The sequence below is a fragment of the Piliocolobus tephrosceles genome, chromosome 8 (genome assembly GCF_002776525.5).
Source record: "Piliocolobus tephrosceles isolate RC106 chromosome 8, ASM277652v3, whole genome shotgun sequence".
NCBI lineage: Eukaryota > Metazoa > Chordata > Mammalia > Primates > Cercopithecidae > Piliocolobus > Piliocolobus tephrosceles.
Window position 1 is genome coordinate 146752060 of NC_045441.1, and position 22470 is coordinate 146774529.

A 22470-nucleotide genomic window follows, 5' to 3' on the forward strand; every position below is an offset into this window, starting at 1 on the left:
CAACCTCACAGCTGGTCATCAGTCACAGCAAAGCCAGGCCAACGCAAGAGGCACAGCGAACTCTATAGGACTCCACGTTCAGAACTTGCTCCTTCATCAAAAAGCGGATTAAATCAGCAGATTCAGCCACAGGAAGGCCTTGGACCCCGGGACCTCTGGAAAACACTGCCTGTAACTGGCACTCCGAGTTAACTTTTCCCTGAGAAATGCTCAACCCCATTGAGTTTTTGGACATGCCACTGGAAATATGCAAATGAGTTTCATCTGCTAAACAATTCCTTATCCTCTCAAATCTCTGAAACTTAAGGCTTTAGAAAGTTAATTTGATAAATGGGAAAGTCAATCCAGCATCTAGAGATAAAGGGAAAATGGTCTTTCAGGAGCATCTTAGTAAATGCTGGCAGGTGGCACAGAGCTTGCCACGTGCCCACCCCAAATAGGGGCCACCTCCACTAGAGTCAACCGCCCAGCAGAACGTGGGCACCCCGCCTCCGAGAGGGGCCCTCTTCCCAAGGTCAGCTACGAGGCGGGTCCTGTCTGACCACTGAGGGAGGCGGGAGTGGGGCTGTCCCACGGCTCCGGGAAGCACTCACTGTTTAGCGGGAGAGAAGTCAAGGAGAGAGGCCAAGTGACGCCACAGGACGCCCTGTGGGACCGTGCACACCGCGTTCTACAGACGTGGGCATCCTGGAGAGCTGAAAACAGGGCAATATGATGCAACTGGCATTTTTACCTCCCGGTGCCCCACGGAGACAGGACCTGAGGAGCCTGGTGGTCTTTGTTCAGCTCCAGGGCAGACGCTGGCGAGGGAGGAAGGTGGTCAGAAGAACCCCAGCTGCAGCACAGTCTCCAGCTTCTCATGCAGAAGAGCTGGGGGCGCTTGGGAGGCATGAGGTTCCCCGACACCACAGTGGCAGGTAGGAGAGTTCAGGACCCGACAAGCAACAAGCTCCCAGAGGAGCAGCCTGTGGTGCCACCAAAGAGCACAGTTCTGGGGAGGCCCCGAAGGGCCCCAGGACTCCCCGGCTTCCCCCGCCTGGGGCCAGATGGTGCTCTTCCTCCTGTGGGTGGGAACAGCTTCAGCACCTGCTCTAGTTCCCTTGATTCAGGCATCCCCAGCCACTCTCCCAGCGAGACCACGAAGATGAGGACGCTGGAGAAATGTGACCCTGTGCACCATTCGCCCCTGCTTAACAAGCCTGCCGTGCACCAGGGACAATCACCAAGGACGGGCCCACTCAGCAGAGGAACCCCCAGCAAAACGCCCTCTGGAGGGCACGCCTGCCTCCACCCCCAGCTGACACCCCACCCCAGCCAGGCACTCCAATACCTTCTCAGGGTTTTTAGGATGTGCCCCTGCTGGGCTCACTCTCCAGCTTCCTTGAATCCTACCTCTCCTCTCAGGCCTGTGGGGTAAAGTAGCTATTCTAACTAATGTGAAATTGGAATTCCAAGCCAAGGCACACACACACCTGGAGACCGTCTTGGTTAACGGGTAATTTATTCTCTTAGTGGGAATTCCAGTCCAGTCTACATAAGCATCATTAAGGCAGTCTCATGGTGAAGAAGTTTGGGAGTCAGATATTAGAACCTCACTGTGCAGAAATGCAAAACCCAGAGTTCTTTCCTTAAAGTCCTGACTTGAGGGAAGACCTCAAAATCCAGGGCTGCACATCTGGGCTCTGAAACCTGCATATCATACTTACTACGATTTGTATTCCTCCCGCTGTTTGTTGCTTGGTTTGTTTTTGAGACAGAGTCTGACTCTGTCACCCAGGCTGGAGTTCAATGGCTTAATCACTGCAACCTCCTCTTCCTGGGCTCAAGTGGTCCCCCCACCTCAGCTTCCAGAGTAACTGAGACCACAGGCACTTGCCACCACACCTGGCTAACTTTTGTACTTTTTGGAGAGAAGGGGTTTCGTCATGTTGCCCAGGCTGGTCTTGAACTCCTGAGCTCAAGCAATTCGCCTGCCTTGGTCTCCCAAAGTGCTGGAATTACAGGCGTGAGCCACTGCACCTGGCCCCACTGTTAATTTAGAACAAGACACATCGTTTCTCCAGTATTTATGATTTTAGTTACAAAGCCGCACCAGATAGCATCGAATTCGAATCATATCAATGACGCCGATGCGCACAGCTGTCCCAACACAAGACAGCAGGGCCGCCCATCGCCAGCACGTGAATGACTGTAAGTCACCAACAACAGCCAGCAAAGGACGCACGAAGGATCAGCCCGTGTCTCCGTGAAAATTCACAGCACAGATGCCGCTTGGGAGGGAGAGGAGAGAGACCCCGCAGGCACCACCACCCCGTCTGTGCCGCCAAGGGGCCTGTGAGTGTGACCCTGACACCGAGTCAATCTGCTTCTCCGCCTGAGGCTGCCAGGCAGCCTGGAGGCTGGAAAAAAACGTAAAACGTGTTCCTCTGAAACGAGGGCATCCTCAGCCGGGATGCTATAAATACGCCCAAGAAGAGGAGATGCGAGAACGTCAGTCTGGTTCTGTTCCTCCCGCTTCTCCTTCCTCCCAGCAAACTTCTGAGAAGAGAAACGCCTGGAAAGTTTGAGGAGCAAAAGGCACCTTCAGAGCCATAGGCTGGGGTCACGTCGCACATTTGAGCTCGTGTGTGTGAGACCCAGACTGAGCTGAACTGATTTTAACTTACCTCAAGTCACTAATCTGAAGTCTCAATATCACGTTACTTTTTCTGTTAATACACCAGACAAAGCTGAGCTTCACACAGTTCAATTCAGTCGTTTGCTTCCATCCCCTTTTAGGTTTAATTGGAGTTTGGGAGTGGAATGAGACTGCCAGTCACACGGAGTGATGCAGTCTCCTGTGTCACAGCTGTGGGTCCTCCTGTTGCCTCAGCCCCTCCGAGAGGACGAAGGGGCGGGGCCCTGCTCACAAGGTGGCTGGAACAACTTAGATGGTCCCGTTCATTGCGAACCAATAATGCAAAGATGGTTAGACCATTTCAGTGCCCTGGCTGCTAGATTTTCTTCATTAAACACATATCATGCAGTCCTGCCTGACATATTTTAACACGCACAGAAAACAGGGCATACAGCAAATGGGAAATGTCTATTACCTCCCAGAGTGAGGTTTGGTGAAGGGGCACGAAAGGAATTTCTACTTTTTATTTTAGATAGTTCCAAACTGTTCATTTTGAATATATCCATACATGTATAATTTATTTTTTAATTGATTTTAATTGACACACCTGAAAGAGAAAAATGGGTAATGCTGTAAAGGCCAACATCTTCCCTTTTCATAAAATCAGACTTTGCTGCCATCGTCCACTATTAAAATAATACCGAAGTGGGCTCAAGAGTAGAGGCAACTGAGAATTTGATTTTAAAGACTTTGCTGAATTTTCTATTAAAGCAAAATATACAGCTCTTTGACACCCCAATAGTGTACGCTTCCTGTAAGTTCAAGAAATCCGCGTCTATTTCCAAGGCAGCAACACCCACCCCTCACCCCCGGTTTTCAGCCTGGCCTGGGACGTGGTAGGCCCCCTGCTGGCTGCAGACGTGCCTTTCTGGAAAAAGCAACTGAAAGCTCAGCCAAGCCACAGCAGTTGCTCTTTTCAGTCCCCGTGGCTGTCCCAACAGGCAGGGAGCACAGAGGGTGTCCCCAACTCTGTCCCCACACATCCACCCTTGGCCAGGAAAGAGGGAGGCACCTGAAGACAGAGAAGGGGAGAGAGCGCTGGTCAGCGGGGCAGGGGCAGGACCGAGAGCCTGTGGGGCAGCAAACCGAGTGGGAAGAGCCAAGGGGTGGTAGGCAGGCCGGGCTGCTGGAGAGTCACCATGGAGCGTGGGGCACGCACGGCGGCAAAGAGAGTGGGCCGAGTGGGTCATCACACGGCACGGGAGCCGCAGCCCCGGCTGCTGCTTGAATCAAGAAGGCTCAGCCCATGACTGCTACGTCTACTCTCCAGGACCCAAACTGTCCAGAAATCGACCAGGACTCCTGCAAGTGCACTGCAGTGGATGGCTAGAGGAGGGAAAGGAGCACCGTACAGACACTCAGGAAACTGCAAACGGGAAGGAGCGTGAAAGCACAAGGCCTGGATCATTCTCCTGGCATTTGGTGCTGAGCGTAGGGCGAGCAATGGGCGTCACTGGGGAAGAGCAGGAAAGGAAGGCTCAGCATGTCCGTACGAATGAGGAGGCAGAGGCCCGCTCTGCCTCTCGAAGAACGGGTGGGATGTGGAGCCGTGACAAGGGCATGGGCAAGAAAGTGAAGTGGGAATAATGCTGAAATTAACCTGATAAGGAAGATGCTTTCAATGCGTCCCTGAGCTGGACCCACGTGGAGCAGGACCACACGCCCCAAGGCTGCCCCTCAGTTTTGACTTGATTCTGTGGGAAAGTGGGAGCCACTGAAGGTTTCACATCCGGATGACGGTGGGGGGCAGACAAGAAACACAACTTAGAAAAGTGGGCTCTGACTTGTGTACATGCCGTACAGAGATGTAATTCGGTGACTCTTTAATTAGCAACGTGTATGGCAGACGTATTCCTGTTCTCAATGACAAGGAGCTCCTACACAGTCCAAGGAAAAGACAAAACTCAGTGGGAAGGGGGCAAAGATGGGAGCAGTAACTTACAGAAGCGGAGGTGAAGGAGGCCCCGCGGGCCATGCTAACACGTGTCACCGCGACAGTCGCTGGGGACACACATCTAACAATACCACATCGTTGGGGCAGTGGCTCCCGTGTTTCTCAGCTGTGGACACACCACAGAACAGGACCCTCGAGTGAGCGTTTCGGGGGCAGAGGAGGTAAAGAACAGGCCGGAGATGCAGACAGACCGATGCAAAGTGGCTGCCTGAGGGCTGTGGCCTAGAGCAAGTCACCGAACTCTTCTGAATTCCAATTTCCTCACCCTAAGGCTGTGAGCAGGGCTCATGTTAGTCAACGTGACTGGGGCGGCGAGGCACGGGAGGTCCTCAGCCTGGACTTTCTGTGAGCGCTCAAAACAGCCTGGATGTTGTCGCAAAGAGGACTGGAGCTCCCGAAGGGTGACCCACTCGCTGACAGCCTCCCTCCGTCTCCTCTGCTCTTCTTTCCTGACTGACGCCTTCTTGAGGTCTGAAGGAAGCAGATCGAGTGAGCGCTTCCACTGGACGAGCTCAGAACTTTTCTTCCTGTTCATTTTCATGATTAGCAATCGTAGGCTGGGTCTGCCAGCTCCTGCTGTGATCTGGGGGACACCCAGAGTGTGGCAGCAACTCTGATACTCAGAGCTGTTCTGTTTTATGGGAACTGGAAAAAAAATGGAATAACTTTTGACACCTGGGAGGCTGCGGAAAAGCACAATGGATTTGAAAAACAGATGAGGTAGCAACTGAGAGATCTACGCTCTGTGAATCACAAACCACTCAGAGAGCCTGGAAATGCTGAGGCCACATGGCGGAGAGGCCAGGTCCTGGCTGCTGCCTGTGGGGGTGGGCAGAATGAGCCTTGCATTCCCCGACCCTCCAGCGCCCGAAGGCTAATTCTCAGAGAGCTCACAGGGTACCACGGGATGGCAGGCGCAAGGCAGCTCTGTGGCGCAGTGGTCGTCGTCCTCACTGCTGTGGGAGCGGGGACTCCGGCTCTGGAGACCGACTGCTGTTTCTGTTTGGGTAATGACAGCAGCACCGTGCAATGACTGACCCACTGGTTCTCTACTTGGCAACAATTTCCCAATTGGGATTCTAGATTCCAAGAAGGTAGGGTCTGGCAACTGTTTCTGCAGCACAAATTGAGTTCACTGCTTGATCAAACCTAAATAAAGAGTCTGAGGAGCAAGACCTTCCTAGGAGCACGTTCCAGCTTCACTCCACGTCGCGGGGGTTGCGTCTCACCCTGAAGCCTGTGGCAACCCCGTGGAGGAGTCCATCGGCGCCATTTTCCCCGCAGCACGTGCTCATCGCCTGTTTCTGTGCTGTGTTTTGGTAATTTCCACACTGTTGGATCCCTGAGCTTTAATCCGTAATCTCTGGTGTTATTGTCATTGTTTTGGGGCACCATGATCCGTGCCCATAGAAGACAGTGAGCATAACTGATAAATGCTGTGTGTGTTCTGACTGCGTGACTGACCAGCCATTCTCCATCTCCCTCCCTCTCCCCCACATTCTCCCATCTCTCTCCCTCTCCTCCAGCCTCCCTATTCCCTGAGACACAACAATATTGAAATTAGGCTAATTAGCAACCCTACAGCGGCCTCCAAGTGTTCATGTGAAAGAAAGAGCCACACCTCTCTCACTTTAAATCAGAAGCTAGGAATGATTAAACTTAGTGAGGAAGCCAGGCCGAAAGCCAAGAATCGGCCAGAAACAAGGCCTCTCGTGTAAAACAGCCAAGTTGTGAATGCAAAGGAAAAGTTCTTGGAGCAAATTAAAAGTGCTATTCCAGAAAATGAGAAAGTGAAACAGCCTTACTGCTCATATGGAGAAAGTCTGAGTGGCCTGGATGGAGCCAGCCAGCCACAATATTCCCTTAAGCCAGAGCCTCATCCAGAGCAAGGCCCTCACTCTTCAATGTCATGAAGGCTGAGAGAAGTGAGGAAGCTGCGGAAGAAAAATCCGAAGCTCGCAGGGGTTGGTTCATGGGGTTTAAGGAAAGGAGTCATCTCCATAACATAACAGTATAAGTTGCAGCAGCAAATGCTGATGGAGAAGCTGCAGCAAGCTCTCCAGATCGGGCTGAGACCAGTGATGAAGGTGGCTACTCTAACAACACATTTTCAATGTAGATGAAACAGCCTTACGTTGAAGAAGATGCCATCTAGGACTTCCACAGCTAGAGAGAAGGCAGTGCCTGACTTCAAAGCTTCAAAGGACAGGCTGGCTCTCTTGTGAGGAGCTAATGCAGCCGAGGCCTTTAAGCCCAGGCCAACGCTTGCTCATCCCAGAGCCCTTAAGAGTCATGCTAAATCTATGACTGCCTGTGCTCTGTCACTGGAACAAAGCTGGATGACAGCACACCTGTTAACAGCATGGTTTACCGAATACTTTAAGCCCACTATTGAGACCTACTGCTCAAAAAAGATTCCTTTCAAACTATGGCTGCTCATGCGCAGTGCACCGGTCACCCAAGAGCTGTGATGCAGCTATACAAGGAGGTGGATGTTGTTTTCATGCCTGCTGACAGCTCATCCATTCTGCAGCCCAGGGATCAAAAAATAATTTCAAGACACACACACACACACATATTATATATTATATATGAATAATATATATAATATATTCTATAATATAATATATAATTATATATTTTATATATATTATATATAGATATATTTTTGAGATGGAGTCTCACTCTATCGCCCAAGCTGGTGCAGTGGTGCAATCTCAGCTCACAACCTCCACCTCCCGGGTTCAAGCAATTCCTTGCCTCAGCCTCCCACATAGCTGGGATTACAGGCATACGCCACCACGCTTGGCTAATTTTTGTATTTTTAGTAGAGACGGGGTTTCACCATGTTGGCTGGGCTGGTCTTGAACTCCTGACCTTGTGATCCACCTGCCTCGGCCTCTCAAAGTGCTGGGATTACAGACATGAGCCACTGCACCCAGCCAAGACTTATATTTTAGAAACACACTTTGTAAGATGATAGCTGCCATAGATGGTGGTTCCACTGATTGATCTGGGTAAAGTAAATTGAAAACCTCCTGGAAAAAACTCACCATTCTAGATGCCATTGAGAGCACTTGTGATTCATGGAGGAAGGTCAAAATAGCGACAGTCACAGGAGTTTGGAAGAGGCTGATTCCAACCCTCATGCATGACTTTGAGGGATTCAGGACTTCAGTAGAGGAAGGAACTGCAGATGTGGTGGGAACAGCAAGGGAACTAGAATTAGCAGAGCTGCCTGAAGATGTGACCAAATTGCCACAATCTCATGAGAAAACTTTAACAGGTGAGGAGTTGCTTCTTAGGGATGAGCAAAGAAAGTGGTTTCTGGAGATGGAATCTCCTCCTGGTGAAGAGGCTGTGAAAACCACAACAAAGGATTCAGAATATCACATCAACTTATTTGATAAGACAGTGGCAGGTTTGAAAGGATTGACTCTAATTCTGAAAAAAGTTCTACTATGGAAAGGTAAAATGCTACCAAACAGCATTGCATGCTACAAAGAAATCTTTCATGAAGGAAGAGTCAACTGATGCAGTCAACTTTATTTATCTTATTTTAAGAAATTACCACAGTCGTCCCAACCTTCAAGCAACCACGGCCCTGATCAATCAGCAGCCATCAACACTGCAGCAAGACCCTCCACCTGCAGGAAGATTACGACCTGCCGAAAGCTCAGGTGATCATTAGTATTGTTGGCAATGACATTTTTAATGAAGGCCTGTACATTGCTTTTTAGACATCATGTTATTACACACTGAATAGATCACAGTCTAATGAAACGTAACTTTTATATGCACTGGAAAACTAGAAAATCTGTGTGACTTCCTTTATTGTCATATTTGCTTTATTGCAGTGGCCCAGAATTGAACCAACTGCATCTCCAAGGTCTGCCTGTAGATGCTCAATCAGTGGTTTTTTGATATTCACAAATGAGCCCATTCACTAGCTTTTCCTGGGCAGTTTCTAAAGCACGCTTTTGGGAATTGATATGTAAAATTGTGGGGAAAAGAGAGAGAGATCAGCCTGTTACTGTGTCTATACAGAAAGAAGCAGACATAAGAGACGCCATTTGGTTCTGTATTTGAGATGCTGTTAATCTGTGACCCTACCCCCAACCTTGTCCTTTCAAGAGACATGTGCTGTGGTGACTCAATGTTTAATGGATTTTGGGCTGTGCAGGACGTGTCTTTGTTAAACAAGTGCCTGAAGGCAGCTTGCTGGTTAAAAATCCTGCCCGTCCCTGGGCAATGGAACATCTCAGTGTAAAACCCGATTGTATGCTCTGTTTACTGAGATAGGAGAAAACCGCCTTGCGGCATAAGGTTGGACTTGCTTGGGAGACTTGCTGGCGCAATGCTGCTAAAAGGTTTATAGAGTTGTTTGCATATGCATATTAAGGCACAGCATTTTCCTTTGAACTTGTTCATGTCACAGAGATCTTGATCCATATGTCTTACTGCTAATTTTCTCCCTACAATGATCCTATTGTCCTGCCACTTCCTTATCCTTAAGATGGTAAAGATAATTAATTATCAATAAATACTAAGGGAACTCAGAGACCAGTGCCGGTGTTGGGTCCTCTGTATGCTGAGCACCGGTCTCCTGGGCCCACTTTTTCTTTCTCTATACTTTGTCTCTGTGTCTCATTTCTTTTCTCAAGTCTCTCATTCCGCCTAACGAGAAACGCCCACAGGTGTGGAGGGGCAGGCCACCCCTTCACAAAATTTATATAGACTGGATTCGGGACATGCTACCTCAAAATATGGCAGGGTGGCCCTTGAGAAAATGGCAAAAGCAGACCACAGAAACCAGAATTCCCCCGGCCCCTTCTCCTCGGAGGCAGGTCATAAGACCCTCATTACAGAGGGGCCTTCCTATGGCCAGAGGGGAATGTCCTTATCTCCAGCAGAAGCAGCTAGAAGACTCTGGACAGGCCTTGCTGAGCCCTTCAGCCTGTGACATCAGAGCACGCCATTCGCCCTCCAACCACACTTCTGCACAACTGTCCATAAAAACAGGCTTTCCTGTTTCCTGGGTCTTCATTTCTGAAGGCTCTCATGTGACATAAAGAAACAGTATTCAGCGGCCGGGCGCGGTGGCTTAAGTCTGTAATCCCAGTACTTTGGGAGGCCGAGATGGGCAGATCACGAGGTCAGGAGATCGAGACCATCCTGGCTAACACGGTGGTCTCTACTAAAAAATACAAAAAACTAGCCGGGCAAGGTGGCGGGCGTCTGTAGTCCCAACTACTCCGGAGGCTGAGGCAGGAGAATGGCGTGAACCCGGGAGGCGGAGCTTGCAGTGAGCTGAGATCTGGCCACTGCACTCCAGCCTGGGCGACAGAGTGAGACTCCGTCTCAAAAAAAAAAAAAGAAACAGTATTCAGTAAGTGGGTAGGGGTTTCTCTTATTAATCTGTCTTTTGTTACAAGTCTCAGCCATGAACCCAGAAAGGGGTGAGAAATTATTTTTTCCCCACTGTGGTATATCAACCTTTTATTTGAGGGTTATGGGGGTGTCTCTTGTGCCATGAAAGGATGACTCATTTATTCCTGTGTCCACTCACTCAATAAATAATTTCCCACTGATGGCCCTCACTGCTTGCTGTGGCCGAAAATCCAAATAGGGTTAATCGCATGGCTTCGAAGAATTAGGGAGACCCTCTGGATTTGAATAATCTAAAGTCTTCCACTTAGGGGACAACCCTAGTGCTTTCAGTGCCTAAGTTGCACTGGGAGGTGACTGTTTGCTAGAAAAACTCCCAAATCTGGAGAGACGAGTTTATTGTTCTGCTTTGTGCCCAGATGGTGGAGTCAGCACTTTCAACCCTCTTGTTCTGTGTCTGGTTGAACGTCCTGGGAGGAAGCCCATCTGTCTGGGGTCAGGGAAGTAACCCCTTATTAAGGAAATGCAATTCTCTGGCTATATCCTCCTCTATGCTTACCTCCTTGCCTAACTGTATCCTCAGTTCTCTTTTCTTCTTTTTAAAAACAGCTTTATTGAAACATAATTCATATATCATATAATTCAGCCTTTTAAAGTATAGGAGTTGGCTGGGCACAGTGGCTCATGCCTATAATCCCAGCACTTCCAGAGGCCAAGGTGGGAGGACCACTTGAGGTCATGAGTTCAAGGCTAGCCTGGGAAACATAGTGAGACTCCATCTCTGCAAAAAAATTTTAAAATAGCCAGGCATGATGGTGTGTGCTTGTAGTGCCAGCTACTAGGGAGGCTGAGGCAAGAGGATGACGTGAGACTAGGAGTTCAAGGCTCGAGTAGGCTAGGATTGCACCACTGCACGCCAACCTCAGCGACAGAACAAGTCCTTGTCTTAAGGAGTCAATGGTTTGCTGAATGTTCAGAGTTCCATGACCACCTCACCGTCCATCTCAGAGCCTCTCAGTACCACTAAAGGGAACCTGCCCCTCCACCATCACTTCCCATGCCCCCAACACTTTCCCCAGCCCTACACAGCCACAACCTACTTTCTGTCTCTACCAACTTACCTCTCCTGGACTTATTTATTTATTTACCTATTTATTTATTTATTTAGAGACAGAGTCTCACTCTGTTGCTCAGACTGGAGTGCAATGGTGTGAACTCAGCTCACTGCAACCTCTGCCTCCTGGGTTCAAGCCATTCTCCTGCCTCAGCCTCCCAAATAGCTGGGAATACGGATGCCTACCATCAGGCCCAGCTAATTTTTGTATTTTTAGTAGAGACGGGGTTTCAACATGTTGGCCAGGCTGGTCTTGAACTCCTGACCTCAAGTGATCCACCCGCCTCGGCCGCCTAAAGTGCTAGGATTACAGGTGTGAGCCTCCGCCCCTGGGCACCTGGACATTTTGTATAAATGAAATCCAGCCCCTGTGATTTTTGTGACTCGGCTTCTTCCACCGAGCACAGTTTCCCAGGTTCCTCCGCGTCAGTGTGCAGGTGCTTCCTTCCTTCCTTTCCACGGGTGAACAACACTCCACCACCGCAGACGTCCAACCTTCCTGGTGGCTTTCTGCCCTCTTCAGTGGAGAAAGGGCTTGGAATCGAATATGCTGCCGTTGCAGACGTGAAGGCTGTGGCTGTGACCCCGCCACGGGGAGTCGGCTGCAGGAGAAGCCTCCCCACCATCAGCGTGGCCGGCGGAGTGAGCCACGAGTGCAAGGGTACCCCTCCCAGCAGCTGTTGCTGTGGCCCCGGCTGGCAGCGTCCCGGGAGGGCACCTGTGGAGGGAAGGCAGACACCCTGCAACGGCCCGCAGGCCCATGTCACCTGGGCCACCGAGCGCAGGGCTTGTGGGTCGTCACAGCATAACTCAGCCTTAAGCCACAAGACACAGAGCCGACAGGTGTGTAGCTGAGCCATCCCTCCCCCACCTGTCACCGTTCTTCCACCTCCTTCCAAGCAGAGAGTGCAACTTGCTCCTCTTGCCCTCCTGGACGTCCAGGGTTTCTGCCCCTGGGCTCCAGCACTGTGGTGTGGTCGTGACACACTCTCAGAAGCTCAGCCACCCCTCTGCGCCCCTCCTGCACAGGCCTCTCCTCCTTTCTGGGTGGCTGTTTCCAGGGATCTGAGCTAAAAGGCAGTGGTTTGTTCACGTGCCTCCTTCCCACCTCTCTTCTTTTAGCAGGAACATGCTGGCATGAAAAATTGGAAAACCAGAGAAATATGAAGAAAATGAAAGTCGCTACCCAGAGAGAGCCACTATTCACAGTTTGGTATATTTCTTTTAGCTTTTTCTGCTATCCACATTTTCGCATAGCTGTCATCGTATTAGACGTTCAGTTTTGGATCCTGAGTTTTTCATTTACTTTCTACCACCTGCACTTTCTGATGTTATTAACAACTTTTTGAACACTTCCCTTTTAATGTCTGCTTAACATTTGAATCACGTGACCATAACATGGCTTTAAAGAAGCATTCTCATTTGTTTAATATTAACGATTTGTCTACTGTTTTAAAATTAATATCAACACCACTGCAAAGAACAACTTTGTGCTTCAAGTTTTCTTTAGTATTTTGGGTAATGGATTATTTCTTCGGGCATATTCTCACGAATCGGATTGCTGAGTCATGGGCTACCTCACTTATATGGTGTGAACGTGCTGGCCGGTCAGCGCCCATCACGATCATGCCAGGCCATGCTCCCACCAGCAGGGCATGAAAGCGACCAGCTCCCTTCCTGACATAAGCGTGATCTATTTTAATCTTCATAGATGTGTTTTCCATTTTTCTATTGTGGAGTAGTTATTATAGCTTTAGAATTTTTAGGACATACCACCTGTTTTTGGATGTGTCCCATTTAAAGTTATCAACCATGAAATCAAATCCACTTTAAAAATTATTTGAAACCTGTTTTCCTCATATTTAGGATGCCCATGTAACAGCATCTAAACTCTCTTTTCTACAAGCTGTTCCAGGATTACGTGATTGCTTTATCTTAAGTTTTCACTTCCAGAACACTTACAATCTTTTCTATAATAAACAAAGTTACTCCAGAGTTATGAAATACCAAGGCATTGACCCCCAGGGTCACTCTAAAGTTTCCAATCACTACTTCCTCCTGAGGGAGCTGGCCTAAAACCCTTACAGCTGAAGCATTCGATTACATTAAACACGCACATGTGGAGGCTGCAATTTCATAGTTTCAATTGCATATTGTGGTAAAATATATGTCACATTAAAATGTACCATCTTAGCCATTTTTAAGTGTACAGTTCGGTGGTGTTAATTACATTCACACTTTCGATCAGTCATCACCACCATCTATTCCCAGAACTTTTCCATCATCCCAAACTGAAACTCCACCAATTACACACTGACACCCCAACTGTCCCCCAGCCCCTGGCCCCCTCACTCTACCTTCTGTCTCTATGAACTTGACTGTCTTTAGTATGTCACATGCGTGGAATCATTATTTGTCCTTTTGTGACTGACTTATTTCACTCAGTGTAACAGCCTCAAGGTCCACCCATGTTGCAGTGTGTGTCAGCACTCCCTTCCTCTTCAGGGCTGCATATTATTCCATCACGTGGGTGGACGTTTCCCTTGTCCATTTGCCCATCAGTGGACACTGGGCTGCTTTCACCTCTGGCTGTTGTGCATTAACTGCTATGAACATGGGTGTGCAGACAGCTCTTCAAGTCTCTGCTTCCCATGTTATGGGGTACGTACCCAGAAGTGGGGTTGCTGAGGCAAATTACAAACTCTATTTTTAATTTTTTAGGAAACCACCATAGTGTTTCCCTCAGCAACAATGCCATTTTACATTCCCATCAGCAGCGCACAACTGTTCAATTTCTCCACATTCTCACCAACACCGATTTTCAGGGTTTTTTAAATACTAGCCATCCTAATGGGTGTGAGGCAGTACGTTTATCTTTTGACTTTCTTTTTATTAACAAGGTCTGTTGGGCTTTTAAAAAACACATCCAAGCTTGATAAGATTATATATTCCTGCATGTACCTTAAGGAAAGAGAGGGGGAAAGAGAGAGAGGGAGCCAGAGAGAGAAAGAGACCCTGCGGCTGGTGACAGAATGTTCTGGACTTGCAGTCACCCCCCACCGCACCCTGGGCTGCTGCACCCCTGGCCCACCAGCCTCGGGCTAAACCAGTCACCACGGCAACCATAAATCTGAGCCAGCAGCACAGGAACCACTTCTATCGCTCCCCGTCAGCCTCGCAAAACATAGTTTTCTCAGATTGGGTGCCTCTGGCTTCGCTGTTTCCTAGACCTTCATTCATCATAAAAAATAAAAAAAATAAAAAAAAAAATCAAATATCATCTATTTCTATAAATCAAGGCCTGAATATGGGTATTTACATTTAAATTGCTTTTCTCTTCCAAAGAACCCACAGTCATTATCTGGATATGATGTTGAGACGACTCCATGTCCAGGAGGCAAATCAAGGGTGGGGAGAAAAACGTCTGAGAATGATCACAGCCAGACACCCAGGCTGGCCTTTGTCAAGGAGCGGGGGAAGCAGCCTCGGCTTTTATTCTGCTGGAGCTACTTACGGCTCCAATTAAATTAAACACACACACCTGCTTCCATTATCATCAAATGCTGTTGAGTCCAGGCAGACGAGGTAGGCTTTTCAATATCCCTATTTTTCTTGACACTGCCTCCAAATTAAAGCTGCACGGAGTAGATGCCAGGGAGCCCCGGGGGTCTTGGGCTGGGCCAGAACCTCACCCACCACCCACGCTGCACCCCACGAGCTGCCGGTTCCCACTTGTCACACTCGGCACAGGAATCTCCCCAAACAAGAGACAACAGCAGAAGCTGCGGTGGCCGAGGACCTGCTCTCCTCTTGGCGCCTCCAGCTGGCTTCCCCTCCCGACCCCAGAAGCTGCCTAGGCACAGACACAGAGGTTCCCTCGGGAACCCAGGACTGGTCCCACCCCAGGGCGCACGAGCTCCTCGGTTTCGCTTCTCAGACCCTCAGAGGCATCCACCTCGGCTCCCCCAGGAGGCACCAGTGCAGGTGAGGCCTGTCCTGAAATACCCCCGGAGGGCGGCACCCCAGGCCAGCGCCCCGCCAGCACCCAGGTCTGTGCAGAGATTAGTGGGTGCAAGGGGCCTCTGGGCAGGCCCCTCCATCCTGGCTAGGATTAAATCCGCTCCTGCCCACAGTCTGAGGACAGAGGGGATGGGAGTTGGGGAAAGAGAAGGCCACGCTCAGCGCGCCCCGGGCCCACACGCAGCCCCTGACTTGGAGAAAGGCGGCTCTGCCCAGCGCTTTTCTGAGGATACCGGAGTTTACCCCTCCCCTGCGCCTTCAGAGCGCACAGCGCCCAGTTCATCAGCATCAGACAGGACCGGGCGGCCTCCGCCCTGGGCGATGCCCTCTGCCTGACCCCACCAGAGGGAAGGGGCTCCGCGGGACCCGCTGCTCCCTGTATTTCAAAATAACTGCGGTCCTCATGGGCTTTCAGCCCAGCCTGAAAATGCAGCGTTTGCACGTGTTTTCTTATCCGCCTGATAAGAGAGGAAAACAGGTGGCTTAAAGGGTGAAAAACCCGGCCGGGCGCAGCTGCTCACACCTGTAATCCCAGCACTTTGGGAGGCCGAGGCGGGGGATCACCTGAGGCCAACATGGTGAAACCCTGTCTCTTCTAAAAATACAAAACAATTAGCCAGGTGCAGCGGCGCACACCTGTAGTCCCAGCTACTCAGGAGGCTGAGGCAGGAGAATCGCTTGAACCCCGGAGGCGAAGGTTGCAGTGAGACATAGCACCATAGCCTGGGAGACAGAGCAAGACTCTATCTCAAAAAACTTTTTTTTAAGAAGGATGAAAAACTTGCCGAAGGACAGAACAAAACAAAATCAGAAAGCAAGGGTTGGTGCCAGCGATGAGTGCCCAGCACCCGGGCACCCTCTTCCCCCGCACCCAACGAAGCCGCAGCCCATGGCTCCGGGGGTTCGATCCGCCTCCTCTGGGCAGCGCGCCCGGGCGGCCCCAGCTCCAGGCCAGAGGCGGGGCTCACCAGGCTGGGCGCTGCGCACGGCGGGCAGGAGAGGGGCAGACCGAGGGCGCAGCAGCCAGGACCCCACACTCACCGTTCACACAGGCCTCCGACGCTCCGCAGAGGCCCTCCTCGAGTAGGCAGCCTGCAGGGAAACAGAAGAGACGCGGTCAGCTGCGGGGAGGAGGGGGTGCCCCCGAGGCTGCCGCCCTGGCCCACTGGTGAGTCAGAGAAACTGCCGGCCGAGCAGGTTCCTCCGACCCAGCTTTTCCGAGATGGTGACGATTATTCTGAAGCCAGAACGCTGTGCCCCGACTCGGCCACGTGCGAGGCCTCCTGGCCTTGTCCGGGAGCCCAGCTCTCACCAGGACCAGGCCCACAGCTCTCGGCTGAGGGTCAAGCCAGCGTCATGATAGGAGCATAGGAGACCCCCGGGCGGCGGGATCAGCAGCGGGGCCGGGGACTCCCCTGGACCGGGTGCCCACTGCGCGCACCGGGTCTCCCGAAGTGAGGCTGCAGGGCCCCGGGGAGCGGAGGCTTCCAGGGAGGGACCACGCTCCACGGAGAGCCCATCTGCGTGGGAAGCAAACCGTGGCGTCCGTGGCCACAGACAAGAGACTTGAGAGGGTCGGGAGAGGAAAGGAGGCAGCGGAGACAAAGATGGGCAGGAAAAGCCAGAGAGGCAGGGCCAGGCCCTGGAGAAGACGCAGGGCAGAGGCAGCGCCTCGATCTGCACCCAGGAAGGGGCTTCAAAAGCTCCGTGGTGCCTGGGAGGCCGGGCGACCCCAAGCCGCGCATCCACCGCGGCCGGGCAGTCTGGCAAAGGCTGGCATTCGGCTCCACGTCCGCGCCCGTCTTAAACATAGACAGATGGGTCCAGAAAGCACCACCCCGCTAGGGAGCGGCTCTGGCAAGGGCGTGAGCGGACAGGACACTAGAACCGGGAGGGCCCCAGGGTCATGACGGGGAGTCGCACTGCCAGCGAAGGCCGGGTGTGGTCTGAACACGCCGTGTCCTTCACTCACTCCTGCGAAGCACAGTGCCTTCAATCCTGCTTCACCGCCGACAAACGCCTGTTCATCCGCTAAGATCCCCGCGGAAGCCCCAGACTCTCCCCCGCTGCCCAGGCGTCTGTTTCCGGACTCACCACACCGTGCGCTGACTGTGGATTAGGGTGTATCTCCCTCGCCTGGAGTTCAGGAGCGGGGCGCATGCCTCTTTCCACCCTCTACTGTTTCCGCCCATGCCCTCTGTGTGTCTGACACAGGGCAGGTGCCCAGGAGCAAATCGGCGCACAAAGACACTGAGGAATCCGGAGAAAGTTATGAATCACTGACGGATTCACCAACACGGTCACGTTAAAGTTTCCAGTCACCACTTCCTCATGAGGGAGCTGGCCTAAAACCCTTACAGAGGAAGCACTCGGTTGCCTTAAACCAGCACATGCGGACGCTTTAAACATCATTCCGGAACTAAGGCAGCAGAGAGCCAGCAGGACCCAACGCTGGGAGTTCACGGGAGGAGGTTTCCCTCATCTCCTAACAGCTTCGGGAGCCTTCCACAGTCGTAGGGTCTGGCTGGGGTCTGCTTCCTTCCAGGAGGTGGCCTAGGTGCAGCCCTGGCCTGCCCAGCCTGTGCCTGCCCAGCCCGTGCCCACCACCACCGCCTGCCAGCAGTCACACAGAACAGGCGGGTGGACGCCCACTGGCGGAAGCCTCCAGTCCCAGCAGGTTGTTTTTGGGTTTTGGGGGTTTTTTGTTTTGTTTTGTTTTGTTTTGAAATAACATAATCTCATGAAAAAGAGCATTTCTTCCTTTTTTTTTTTTTTTTTTTTTTTCTTTTTTTTGAGATGGAGTCTTGCTCTATCACCCAGGCTGGAGTACAGTGGCGTGATCTTGACTCACTGCAACCTCTGCCTCCCAGGTTCAAACGATCCCCCTGCCTCAGCCTCCCAAGTAGCTGGGACTACAGGTGTGCACCACCATACCCAGGTAATTTTTTGTATTTTTAGTAGAGATGGGATTTCACCATGTTGGCCAGGATGGTCTCGAACTCCTGACCTCCAGTGATCCACCTGCCTTGGTCTCTCAAAATGCTGGGATTACAGGCATGAGCCACCGCATCTGGCCAACATTTCATTTCTTAATCCCATTTACCCATGAGCTAACCCCACACTCAGTCTGCATTCTCTGCATTATTTCTTCATTCAACAAGTGCCTGAGCCAGGCAGAGGAGGTGAACAGCCAACAGGAGCGTGGCAGGGAACGTTCTGAGAGACACACCTGGCACTGAAACAGCAGAAGGAGAGGCAGACACCACTCCCCACAAAAGCAGTGACCTTGAAAAGGTCAGCATGGAGGTTAGCGGACCTCTCAGATCCTCACACACTGACCTCCGAGGCTCCCCTCATTGCCTCCCAGAGGAAGAGCCTCAGCGGTGAGGGCCCCTCCACCCCAGGCACACAGAGGCTAAAGAGAAGGAGCTGGGAACAGTAAGGATGTGACCACACTGGAAACGTGCTGGAGGTCAGTCCGATGTCGTGGAACGTCTCTGGTCCCGGCTCTGGCAGGAGCTACAGGACTGTGCCCAGAATTCTAGGGTACATCTCCAGTGTGGAGGACCAGAGACCTTGGGGGAAGGCAGATGCAGGGACCCTGCAGGCAGAGCTCTCCTTCTAACTCCTTGTTTGTCACGTGGAAATGGCAGATGACAGAGCTCTGCTACGAGAGGCACCAGGAAGAAAGCCTCTTTTCTTCCCGTCTCTGCCTTAATGGTGGCTGACAATTAGATGTGATCTGAACAAGATGTGCATCAAATGATCTTTTGGATCCTGACCTTGGAAACCCACCTGTTACTGGCATGTGCCCACCCTGATTCATTTTTCCAGAAGACTGATGAGAAGCAACAGGAAAACTTGCAGCGCTCCATGGTGAGAGGCAAACACAGCAGCAGCGTTTCACGTTATTACCAGAGCTGCAAATGTTACGCATATTTCACCCAGCCAGTCGATATGCTAATTTGACTGCTAAGTTATTTGTGTTATTTGTTCTAAAATTACGAAAGAGCAAATTTCATTTTAAATATCAGCCACCTACTAATAGTAATTATGACCATAAATCATCCAGAGAAGACATTTTCTCCGGCAGACACTGGTTCAACCCAGCCCAGGAGCCTCGGGCACACGCCTTCCTCAAGTGGGCTCCACACCCCACATGTGGCAGCAAATGGCGCCCTGGACTTGTGCACCCTGTCGGCTCACAGACTGCATACACTACAGTCCAGACATCATTCTGAGGCCAAGAAGCTAAATCCACAAGGAAAGCCAACAGCGGCCTGTGGGGCCCTTAACCTTGTGTACCCAACACTTAAAACTAGAATTCCTTCACTTCAGTGTATTATCCACCTTTTTGCATGAAAACATGTGACATTCCCCAAATTCTCAAATTGCTCCTCTGCTGAACCCTACAGCAGGGCTGTGGTGCTCAGGGGTTCCTCCTCACTCTGTGTCCACAGGGTATCCCTCCCGCTTCAGCACAGAGACAAGCACATCCAGTCATGCATGCATGTGCACACATATACACACATGCACACACGAGCATGTGCACACATATACACATGCACACACGAGCATGTGCACACACACATGCACACACAAGTATGTGCACACATACATACACACATGCACATACGAGCATGTGCACACATATATACACATGCACACACGAGCATGTGCCCACATACACATGCACACAAGCATGTGCATACATACATGCACACGCATGTGCACATATACATACGCACATGCACACACATGTGCACACATATATGCACATGTAAGCGTGTGCACATATACACGCATGCACTCATACATGCACACATGCATGCAGTCATGCCCATCACCAGCACTCATACACCCATGCACACCTGCATGCATACACACATGCACACATACATGTAAGCATATACAATGCACACATACATGTAAGCATATACACACATGCACACATACATGTAAGCATATACACATGCACACATGTAAGCATATACACACATGCACACATGCATGTAAGCATATACACACATGCACACACGCACATGGATACACTCATGCATGCTGATCTTGTTCTGATTCTGCTTCCCTACTGTGTCCTCAGAATTCTAAGCAGTATCTTGTCACCATTGTGGTGCCCCTTTTTTCTTACCCTTCTCAAGATGAAAATGGATCCAGTTCTGCAAGGAGCCAGGCTGGATCTGCCTCTCATACCCCAATCACTCCTAAGAGATGTTTATGCAGAGTTTGTAGTTCATTGTGGAAATACAGTAAATGTGAACAGAGCCCACCACCTCTCTCACTGGCTGGAAGCAAGCGCAGCACATCCTGTCCCACATGCACCTGCTCTGCTCCTTCCCATCTCTGGGCGTCGCTGTGGCCAAGGCAGGCATGGCCTAAAAATCCATGGCCCCTGCCCAACTCTGTCTCCACTGCCATGGTGGAAGGCCCTTCCTGGGTTCAGGCTTCTCGCCTGACTCTGTCGTGAGGGCAGAGGAAGGCTGTAGTCAGCAGCAGGACACACACGTCTTCTGAATTGTGTGCTGTATTTTCCACTGAGGCCCATAAAAGCTGGCTGATGTGAGCTGGCATCCCACAGCAGGAACCGAAGAGGGAGGAGGGGAGGTTCCTGGATGGCAGGCTTAGCACCTGTTGCCTCCAACTCGCAGACAGGACTCCTCGGAAGCCTGTGAGCTGCTGGCCACTAGCTCATTTCCCTTCCCTTCCCTTCCCTCACTGAAGACCCTGCTTTGAGGCCGGAATGACCAAGGCCCTGGGATCCAACTGCAAACAGGAAAGCATCTTCCCAGACGGCACCAACTCACGCACCGACGAGAATGCCAGGACCCCGTGGCTGTGCAAACGCAGAGATGCGGGTCTGTTGGGGAAGTCGCTGAACCTGAACCAGGACAGCCTCTGAGAAGGGGATGCGGGGGCTTCACCTGTGTCACCACCACTCACTTTGTACAAGGAACACACAGATTTCCTCATTTAAAAAATATAACGAAGGAGAGTTAAGTAATCTACACCTGGCCCTTTCCTCCCTGGCCCCGCCAGCCTCCTCCACTCTTCAGAGCTCACAGCCCCCACGCCTGATCCGACCCTCTTATTGTTGGTCACTCTATCTTTGTCCTGTCCCCCTCTACAGCCTTACAAAAAACCATGCCAGAACCCCAGGAACCCCAGTCCCTACTGCCTGGAGCAGGTCCTTCGATGACTGATGTTGTCACCTGCAGCAGTGGTGGTCTCATCACTGTGGGTGTCAATGCCAGAGCCCATCCCAGATGTGATTCCCGTCAAAGCCATGTTTCCCACCTCTCCCTGCAGAAAACGCTACGGCTTAGGACAGCCTGAGGCTCTGGGGTTATGTGAAATCACATTCTTTTCTAGGAATGCATCATCATAGAAAAGGAAGGTGCGGTGTTTGAAGAGATGCTCTTTTTAAACATCATCCTCATTTTTAACATTCTGGAGAGAGAGCAGGGTGCCCAGGCTCCAACCCCACCTCCTGTGTGGCAAACACAATGCGGTGCACCTGGCAAAGCCTCCCCCTCCCTCGCATTCTCAGATGTAAATGGGGATGTGCCCTGCCCACTGCAGGGGGGTGAGGGTGAGGCGCCTGCCTGCTGATGGGTGGGCAGTGCCTGGGCCATAGCTACCCCCCCAATCTCAGCATCCCCTCACCAGCAGCAAACACCCTTGGGACCAAGGAGTCCCCACACCCCACTGAGGTTTTCTAAATGTTTCTATTGGATCAAAAACAAAGTGTTACACCAGGGCCAGTATCCAGGCAGGAATGGAAAGTCAGTTCCACATTAAGAACCCCTATTCTAGGAATAAGCCTGAAAACTGAGAGATTAAAGCACCTCAGCCCGGAGGCGGGGCTGCCTCTGCCAGGCTGGGCGTGGGAGGACAGAGACCCCCTGGACCCTCATCTCAGGCACCCGTGCGGGCAGAGCGTCTGGCTTCTGTGGCCCAAGGCTCAGATGAAAGCTGTGATTGCAATTTCAAAGACAAAAGGAAGAGGGAGAGAGGGAGAAGGAAGGCTTCTGGCTCCTCCCAGATCTGTCTCTGAGAAGAGGGAGGCAGCCCTGGTGGCTCCTGCCAGGCTCGATTGCCCATCCCTGCCTGTGACTTGCAAACAGGGCTCAGGGGGCAGCAGGGGGCAGCACTCAGCCCTCTGCCAAGAGCCCATGACCAAGGGACCTGGCAGTGGCCTGGACGGAAGCCAGCCACCTCCACATGAGAGGGACTTACCGCCTCCCTGGAAGCCCAGCCACAGCCTGGGGACACACTGCAGCCTCCCCCTTCCCTGCAGCC

The 22470-nt window shown here is 51.4% G+C and overlaps 1 protein-coding gene across 2 annotated transcripts in view; it reads right to left on the minus strand.

The window, feature by feature from the left end:
- The window catches only part of PTPRN2 (protein tyrosine phosphatase receptor type N2), a 984778-nt gene that overhangs the window by 879050 nt on the left and 83258 nt on the right, over positions 1-22470 (minus strand). For both annotated transcript variants that reach the window (XM_023225377.1, XM_023225378.1), the window contains exon 2: positions 16195-16245. In XM_023225377.1, the coding sequence (XP_023081145.1) occupies positions 16195-16245 (51 nt within the window). The remainder of the gene's footprint in view (positions 1-16194; positions 16246-22470) is intronic.